Source organism: Zootermopsis nevadensis, unplaced genomic scaffold (assembly GCF_977971745.1).
Source record: "Zootermopsis nevadensis isolate Lab colony 2312 unplaced genomic scaffold, Znev_1.0 Znev_ptg000003l, whole genome shotgun sequence".
In the NCBI taxonomy this organism is placed as follows: Eukaryota; Metazoa; Arthropoda; class Insecta; order Blattodea; family Termopsidae; genus Zootermopsis; species Zootermopsis nevadensis.
The window spans coordinates 7676848-7686639 of NW_028259135.1; the positions used below are offsets into that span (position 1 = coordinate 7676848).

The 9792-nt window shown below is 36.8% G+C and overlaps 2 protein-coding genes across 7 annotated transcripts in view; one reads left to right on the forward strand and one right to left on the reverse strand.

Annotated features, from left to right (window-relative positions):
* The window catches only part of LOC110838647 (uncharacterized), a 26411-nt gene extending 22480 nt beyond the window's left edge, over window positions 1–3931 (reverse strand). For all 3 annotated transcript variants that reach the window (XM_087341844.1, XM_087341837.1, XM_087341832.1), the window contains exon 1: window positions 2398–3931. In XM_087341844.1, coding sequence (XP_087197970.1) covers window positions 2398–2463 — 66 coding nt within the window. In that variant the 5' untranslated portion in view covers window positions 2464–3931. The remainder of the gene's footprint in view (window positions 1–2397) is intronic.
* LOC110838650 (phosphoenolpyruvate phosphomutase) overlaps window positions 1–6813 on the forward strand; it is an 11088-nt gene extending 4275 nt beyond the window's left edge. For all 4 annotated transcript variants that reach the window (XM_087341788.1, XM_087341792.1, XM_087341794.1 and 1 more), the window contains exons 4-8: window positions 11–223; window positions 1703–1803; window positions 3930–4127; window positions 5203–5383; window positions 6648–6813. In XM_087341788.1, coding sequence (XP_087197914.1) covers window positions 11–223; window positions 1703–1803; window positions 3930–4127; window positions 5203–5383; window positions 6648–6727 — 773 coding nt within the window. In that variant the 3' untranslated portion in view covers window positions 6728–6813. The remainder of the gene's footprint in view (window positions 1–10; window positions 224–1702; window positions 1804–3929; window positions 4128–5202; window positions 5384–6647) is intronic.
* The last annotated feature ends 2979 nt before the right edge of the window (window positions 6814–9792 follow it).

Here is a 9792-nt window from a genome sequence, read left to right on the forward strand (position 1 = left end):
AGTGTTTCAGGGTTTCATGGCATATGGGGCAGTGGACTGTCCATCTCAGCCCAACTGGGTGTCAGGGATAGCAATGAAGCTTCGTGGACACAGGTCCTGGAAGTGGCCGAGTTCATGGCTGATGCAACACACATTCCCATCCTCCTAGATGCAGACACAGGCTTTGGAAATTTTAACAATGCACGAAGACTTGTGCGTAAGTTGGAAGACCGTGGCATTGCAGGTAAGCAACTGACAGGATTGTAACTAACTTCCGTTACATTTAAGATCCTTTCATACAATGTCAACTGTTTCTTTCTCTGTTTCTGTCTCTCTCTCTCTCACCTGGTTACTGTGCAATAACTGATTTTATAGCACATGTAATCTGTGTCTACTGATGTTTCATTGCATGGTAACTGTTTAATTCATACAGCAATCACTGCACAGAACCATGATGGTATATAAAAGAAAATTTGTCAAGGGAATATATCTGTAAGACTATCATAAGCGATTTAATTATTTCTGAAGAACTTATTTGAAAGAAAACCTATAACAGGCATTTCTACTAGTAATCATTTCACGCCACCATAAGTAATAGGCTTTATGTCCATATGTTATCTACAAACTTTTATTTAATTACAATCTGTAACATAATATGTAAACTGCAAGACCATGAATATCAGAGGACCAGATTGAGATCTAGCAATACTTCATATAGTCAATGATATGTAAAATGTATTATAATACAGTGTGACAGTACTTGAGCCCAGGGCAGAACGGGGGAACTTAATATTTGGAGACATGTGGAAGGAACAATAATAAAAACAAACACATGGAGGAACCTTGTGTGGATTTATTGTCTATTTGAAATTTGTAATGAGTTATCAGTTTAGTTCTAAGAGTTACAGTTGTTTCAAATATTAATTTTTTTACAAAAATGTAACTTGCCCCATTTTGCTGCATGTCAGACAGGGTATGATTGATATATGTTTGAAAAAGTTTTAATAAGGCATATTATGTAATAATTATGACGTAGGATATAAAAATGATAAAGTATACAATGTAAGTTCTAAAAATAGGCTCCAAAAATGTAGAAACTTTACGCATTTTAGATCTACTAAGGCCTAACACTGACAGCACACATGTGCACCTTTTCATCATCGTCACTATCAACACCTGCACGAGTTATGGGCCCATTTCAAGCAAGACGAACACCGGATCTACCCTTCAATAAACTGAGAATAGACATCTCCACAATACAGGCACTCCTCATTCTGCCCCGAGTATACTTTTTCAGGTTAGGATTGTCCCACCAAAAATGACATCATGAAAATAAATAAAAATATTGTGTTTAAGACTTTCAAGAAAACACCTTGTAACATGCATCATTGAACAAAGTGGATATGAATAATGAATAGGTCTTACCTTCACTGGAAGTAGAGAAAAGATTCTAAAATGTAGGAGCAAAATCCAGCATGGGTAATTATTTCAGAAACTGTAACCACAAGATGACATGACCTACGCCATGATCCTATGCTGCATGCTAATGAAATTTCACCCGGTCCCGATAGATCGCAACGCATTGCAGACGAAATAAAATCGATAACCCGTTCTGCCCCTGGCTCCCCTATTGGTTTCTAAAAATATATTACAACGCAAAAATATTACATTCAGTTGAAGAAATGCAACAACTAGTCAAAAATATTTTTTTCTGAGGATTTAGGCTGCTGCATTGAAGATAAATGCTTCCCAAAGACAAACTCTTTATTAGATGGAAGACAACAACCACTAGCAGACATTCAAGAATTTACACTTAAAATTAAGGTACGTTGATCACTTCACAAGGTAGCAACAAGTATTAAATCAAATATAGAACAGCAAATGCAACTGATCCCAGTAATGTCACACAAGGGAACAACAAATCAGTCTGTATTACTAATGTAACTATAAGAAGAAATAATGTGATACATCATTTGAATTTTCTTACAACTTCTGTATCAGCCTTTCCTAACTCTGTGAAACTGATGTACACACATTAATGTGGTAAACTGAAGCAAAGTGACTTGTTAATAATATTATGGTTTAAATTAATTCAGGAAAAATTATGTTTTACTTACAGAAAGTAGTCCCAAACATCAGATAAAATTACAAGAGATATAAGACAAAATAACACAGCAGTTCTCAAACTTCTTACTGCTGCAAAACAAAATACATGTAGCCCTCGATTTACGCCGGGGACGCGTTCCTGGATGAACCGGAGTAAATTGAAACTCTTTTATAATGTAAATCAATGGGAAGTCAATGACATGCGTTCCCAGCACCCAAACATTGACGAATAATGTAATGGCATTACATTTGAAGCTCTGAAATAACGTAAATAAAATAAAGGGAATTTAAAAATATATTTTATACACTTACAATCGGCAATTTGTTGGTCCCCGTGATTGACTGCGATTCTTTCATGTGATTGATGCGTTTAGTCATCTCTGCTGTTATGTGATAGTTGCATTCATGTAAGACGCCGACCTATAGAAAATCGCGTAGTAAAAATAACCCTGGTACCTCTGCAGAGATTAAATTAGTCCTTTGAAAGTTTAAAGCGCCAGGAATGAAATTGCATATGAGGAAACTCGCATATGTATAAGTTTGCATTTCACAAACAGATTTTACCGATTCATGGCTCTCATTGGAGCAAATTCGCGTTAACATACGTAATTGCAGAGATGACTGTATTTATAATTTTTATTAAAAATCAGCGATGTAAGAATTACGATTTAGTATAAGAATCAGTACGAGATACATTGTAAAACGTTATAAATAATAGTAAATTTTTTTTTTCACTTTTTGGCTCGCTGGTTTCAAAATTGGCGTTATTCTGAATCGTCGGAAATCGAGGGCTACCTGTATTTCTGTGGGTGTGAAGTCAGTTATAGTTTTGGAAAACTGTATTCTTGTGTTGTGTTTTGCATTAGGCCTATTTCTGTATTTTGTTCCTGTTTCTGAATGCTATTTTGCACAGTATGTAGATAGAAACAAGGAACTTATTCACAGCTATATTTGAAATGAATACAAACTTGATGACAGCTGGAAAGGATTATCAACACTGGGGAACAAAACTACAGAATATCTTGAACCAAACTCTGCCATATGATAATCATTAAACTTTTGTCTGTGGCAGTGCGTGTTGTAAAACTGCAACCTATTGCAAAATGAAAATCAGTTTTCATTGTGAATGGAATCTTTTTCACAGTAAGAATTTGACAATGAATGATTCAATGGCTACTAAGTGCATTCTGATGCAATAGCTTTAATATGTGCAATAAAACTATGTGTTTTCCCAACCACTAATCATGAATGATCTATGTAAATATCAACTACAATCTTTTTCAGCAATGTAGAGGTCAGTTATACTGAAAATATCACAAAACAATGCGTACCCCGTGACTAATAATATTTGTTTCCCTAAACCAGAATAGCGTGACTTAACATATAGAATCCATCCACCCTTTTAGTATACTAAATCTGTTCTAAAAAATATTTATTGCACTACCCCTTTGTTCACATATTTGGCCTGTTTCATCCAATATGAAAGTATTCTAAATGTACAGTAATGAAGTTGAGCCGGGATAGCTCAGTCAGTATAGTGACTAGCTACGGGCTGGACGACCGGGGTTCGATCCCCGACGGGGGCAGAGGATTTTTCTTCTAGCCTCTGCGTCCAGACCGGCTCTGGGGCCCACCCAGCCTCCTCTACAATGGGTACCAGGGTCCTTTCCCGGGGGTAAAGCCGGCCGGGGCGTGATGCTGACCACTCACCCCATCTAGTGCCGTGGTCAAGAAAGAGTAGGAGCTATACCTCCACTCACCCCAAGCGCCTGTATGGCACGTAGCAGGACAAACTTTACTTTACAGTAATGAACTAAACAAAATAAAAATTAAAATGATTGCAGGCTTGTAAGGACCACCAACAAGACCCAGATTTCTGTGTAGTGGCGAGAGTTGAAGCCTTCATTGCTGGCTGGGGCCTGCAAGAAGCTCTAACTAGAGCAGAAGCTTACAGAAATGCTGGTGCTGATGCCATTCTCATTCACAGCAAGAAGTCTGACCCCTCTGATATTGAAGCTTTCATGTCTCAGTGGGGAAACAAGGTATGCAGCAATTGGTATTTTAAGGTTTGTATGAGCAACCAGATTCCGAATTTCTGCAACAACTGAAAACATTGATGAGCTGGTGTACTGGGTCATTTAATGATAAACCCTGATTATACACTCCACATATTCCAAACACAGTACATAAATAATAAATGGAAATAAAATACTGTTGGCTCATGAGCTCATATACACTAGTGGTGGACTAGTGGTTAGCTTGCTTGCCAATGGACCCAAGGTTCACGGGTTCAAACCCGGCTGAGGTTGATGGATTTTTAAGGGTTTCAAAAATCTATAGCACAACTTCCTTTAGAGGGGAAGTAAAGACTGAGGTCCCATGTTGTAAATTTGCTGCATGTAAAATTACCTTATGAGCATGAAGGAGATGTTTTGTAAGCAAAATTCAGCGGCCATTTCTCACCCAAGTCTCTCCTGATTCTCTACTAGATGGCTCTAGCAGACAAATCAGAATCAAGTAGAAATTGTGCAGAGGCAGTGGGCTTGTCACTCACTACTCATAAATTCACACTTCAAAGACAAAGAAACCTCCCACGTGGGAGGAGGCCAAGGCTCGACTTTGGGCTGTTGTGCCATAGAAAGAAGAAATATAAGGAAGTAGAAAGAAAGAACAAAAGTAGTACAATGTGGCTACATGTTAATGATTGAAAATACATTGATATGGTAACAGGATCACAAACAAACATATTCAAGTCACATACACTATCTACTATAATTTCAAAGTTAAATTTAAACATAATTTTGCAGATTTTACAGGTCTGATTGCAGAACTTTTATTTTTCTTGACATCAGAGCAATATTAGCATCCAAACGACTGGTAATAAACCTGAATCTCATAAAAGAACCTTGGTAAAATAATTTCTAATTAACTCATTATGAACTATGTAAGCAATACATAATTAGGGTACTATTGAAAAGAACAAATGTAATTCCAGATTATCATGTAATGTAAAATAATAAATAGATTGTCAGGTTCAGCAGTGCCTATAATGCATGATACTCCCATTCTCCTGACAGCTGCATTACATTTCTCTTATTCAAAACAATGTTTTTTTAGTGTCCAGTTATGATTGTTCCAACTAAGTACTTCAAAACTCCAACAGAACACTTTAAAGAACTTGGCATCTCAACTGTAATCTGGGCAAACCATAACCTCCGAGCATCTGTCAGTGCTATGCAGAATACCTGTCATCAGATCATGTCAGAACAGTCTCTGGTGAATATTGAAAGCAAGGCAAGTAAAACTAACTTTATTTAAATAGATAACAAATATTACATACAATTTCACAAAATTCTGTTTAATTCAAATTAAAATGATAATACCCTACACATTTTGTAAATTTCTATCTGACACCTTCAGGGGCTCCACTTAGGTCATTAAGTTATCATTACATTGCATTACATTATTATGATACATTCTCACAGCGGTGAAGATGTTCAATTGGGTTAACACTGTGTAGGCCCGTAGATAGATACCAACATTTTAGAGAAACACTGTCTTCAGTCATTATAGAAACTGTTTTTTAATCAATGTATGAACAGAATATTTTGTGACTCTCTTTTTAATTTCTACTTTATTAACCCTTTCAGAGATAAACATCAGTTCCATAAGGGTAGAGAGCACCATAATACTCTAATGAATTCTTCTTGGGCTACCAGCCGTTACAGGTGGTTTAACAGAGAAAACACCAACATTTTGAGAATCATCTTAATCCTAGTCCTCAGGGTACTCCGGTTATATGGACTGTCTCGTGAAGGAAGCAATTTAAATTCAATTGAATTCCAGGAACTTCAAAGGAGACAGACCTGGTACCTGGTGATGAACATGTTATCCAGTCAGAAAGCTGGACTAAAAATAGTGAACGCATCAAAATTAAAAAAATAGAACAAGGACGAAGATGGTTCTTGAAATGTTGGTGTTTTATCCATTACTAACCTGAGTCGGCTGATAGCCTGAGAAGAATTCATTATACTTAGTCGCCACGAAAGCATCAGATCATACACCATAATACTGATTATTCTTAGCTGTCAGTCAATATGCTAATGTTATTCTTGTCCTTAGGCATTAAAGGCCACAATTTTATGTACAACTTCAGCTTCTGGCAAATAGCTACGTCATATGTCAGAGGTGATAAAATGTTTTGGCAGACACTGCATTTGCTGTCTTCAGGGTGAACAAATGTCTGTGGGAGGGTAAAGGAAACTTAATCTGGAACTGAAAGTTGAATGGAAGGGGAGTGATATGGTTTCGCATGTGCAGAGGAAGTGAATACTATGAACTTTGACACAACAAAAATCCTCGCCAACATCCAGCTTCATTCTTGGCCACTTTGCCACAACATAAAAGATACAAATCTGAAAAGCAGGGGCACTTGGATTTCAATGGTATCACAACCCAGAAGACCACAATCAACATCTTTTTGTCACTATAAGAGCATCAAATTTCATACAGAAAAAAATATTTAAGGTCTTAGGTTTCAAACTTTGTTTCATTGCAGGTAGCCAGCATAACAGAAATTTTCAGACTACAACAAGATCATGAGCTAAGAGCAGCTGAAAATTTGTATCTGCCAAAGAAATAGCCAACTGACAGGAGCTGCTATGCTTGTTAAAATCAAGAAGATACCAATAAAGCTGATTATTTGAAATCAGAATATAAAACAAACGATTTAACATGAAAATATATAATATCCATACACTGGAAAGAAAAGATATTTCCCTTCATTGCTCATCTCTTCTATCACAGGACTTCCATAAACCACTTCCTAGCCATATACATATGTACATATCGTGATGATAAAGGAATCCTTACTGAAATTAGAGCCCAAAATTCTTTTAGATCACAATTTTAATGACTCAATGAACACAGGATCCAAAAATTATGTTCTTAATGTCACTTTCCTACTTATTTCCCTACATATAATTAAATATAGATATGGCAATATTCTTCTTCTTCCATGGCTCTACAACCCAGTTGTGGGTCTTTGCCACCTCCAATTTGGGGGTTTTCCTAGTCTTTGAAACGTGCATTTGTGAGTAGTGAGTGACCAGCCCACTACCTCTGCACAATTTCTACTCAGTCCTTATTTGACTGTCAGAGCCATCTAGTAGTAAATCAGGAGAGATTTGGGTGAGAAATGGCCGCTGAATATTGCTTACGAAACATCTCATTCATGTTACATGCCGTAAATCTACAACATGGGACCACTAGCTTTACTTCCCCTCTGAAGGAAGTTGTGCTACAGATTTTTATCACCCTTAAAAATCCATCGACCTCGGCCAGGTTTGAACCTGCGAACCTTGGGTCCAGTGGCAAGTATGCTAACCACTAGTCCACTGATGGTGACATATGACAATATTCTGGTGATTTAAAATAAAACATTTCGTCAATTTGGTATCTTACTTTAAAAACAGATAGAGTGGATATACACTACATTGCAGCCATGTCTTTTCAAATAGTAAGTATGTGAGAAGTTAAAACACACACACACACAAAGTTATAAAAATGTAAATACAAGGTTTCCAACTGCTCCACAATTTCTTTAGCACTTGGTCATTTCTTGAAATCTTCCTCAGTGCATGAATTGAAGAGCATTATCACTGGTTTATGTTCTTCACCCAGTGGACTGTCTGGTAATGGTGGTCTAGTCCCTGTGATATCCAATACAACAAGATTCTATGTCAATAAAAATGTTTTCTCTGAAGTGCACTTAAGAGAATGTGTAATAGGAAACTAATCTTGCAAATCTTTCAGTGTATCACCAATGAGCCTTATAAAGTATACAGCATTCTGATTTCACAAAAGACATCTCATTTTTGGAGGTTTTGTTTTCAGAATTTAACAGGAATGATGACACAGCCAATACACAATGACTTCTTTCATATCTTAACCCCCTTTCTTCTTTTCCATTATTCATATCATAACTATATCTTCTTCCATACTCCTGTCTCTCTACCTTCCTCTTTCCTTAATCCCTTTTGAACCTTCATCTCCTTCCCTCCTTTCTCATATATTTCTTTCCCACCCCGTCTCAGTCTCATCAGCCCTTCTCACCCTCTTTGTGACCACATCCCTCTCTTTAATTCACACATCTACATATCACATCAAATTACCTCATTGCACACTTACCACATTTCAGACCAATCATGGCAGACACAGATGTGTCTGGTGAAGATATGAAAGATGTATCATCAAATGCACCTTCCTCTGCCACCTCAGATGTATCAACTTCTTCCACTGATGACTCATCACAATGTGGTGTTCTGAGTGTTATCATTTCCCGTAGTACCAGACCAAATGAAAATATATCAGCTTTGTTTGTAATAGGATTTGGACCATCACTACATACTGCTTCAGGGGCTGCCCAGTTAGAGGTACCAATATATTCTACTTCTGCATCAGTATCTAATACGTCGTCTGCATTCAATGGCACCGAAATACCAAAGTCACACAGCTTCACTATTTCAAAATCACCTGTGAAATCAGAGTAATGCAATTAACATATGGACATATTTGAAGAATTCTTGCCATTACCAGTAGCAGTTTTACCCTTTCTTCGTATTCAATACATAAAGTAAGCAGCTGCTAAGTCTAACATACTGTCATAATTCAGAGTGAACACTTTTTCCCTCTCCCCAGTAGTCTATAATATTTAGAAAATGATGTGTTAAAACCGCACCTTTAAAAGCTATAGAAAATGTTGCATAGAACTGCTTGTAAGATTACATTTATTTTGGGTTATTAAATTAAAATGTAATAACTACAAAAACAGCTGTAAGAAAGAGTAGGAATACCAAGAAGAAATGCACAGTTTCCAAACTGGAAATTACATATGCAGCACAACAAAACAAAGTAAATACAATAATCATACAATAATAATAATAATAATAATAATAATACAAGGACCTTCTCATAGAAATACAGAGAATGTGGAAGGTTCAAGCAAAAGTAATCCCAGTAGTTATAGGGGCAACAGGAACTGTCTCCAGGTCGCTCAGGAAATATTTGGCCAACATCCCGGGCGAACACGACGTCAGGGAACTTCAGAAAACTACAATTTTGGGAACGTCATACATCATTCGAAAGACGCTGTCGTAAAATAAAATAATATAATACATGTAATACATATTAAAAACAAAATGTATCCCGGAAATAGCTGCTGCCCTATGTACCTTAGGGACAAGGTCTGTCTCGGGTACATAGAAGTACATACCCCATAAAGTGGTGAAGAGATGGGATAATAATAATAAAGTTCCTAGGAAATAGACAGATTAATAATTAAAACAAATCAAAAAATAACATGATTATTTATAAATGAAGCTATGCCATCTGCTTCAGGATATGCCTAAGAGTAAGCAAATGGTTACTAAAGATGTCAAAATCATTGCAAAGATTATTCGCAGTTGATGCCAATCTAGTAGATGGACAACTTTTGCATGCGGGGCCAACAGTAAAAAGAGATAAATCTCTAAAATTGCGAAATGGGACACTCACACCAACAGTCTCGAGTAAGGAGGGACAGAATTTATATCCGCCATACACGTTAATAAGAAAGAGGGCGTCTAGGTGACTCCTCCTAGTGCCAAGAGTGTGAAAATGTAGTTTTTCTAAGGCATTGGCGTAGTGATAACGGACATGAGGAAAGAA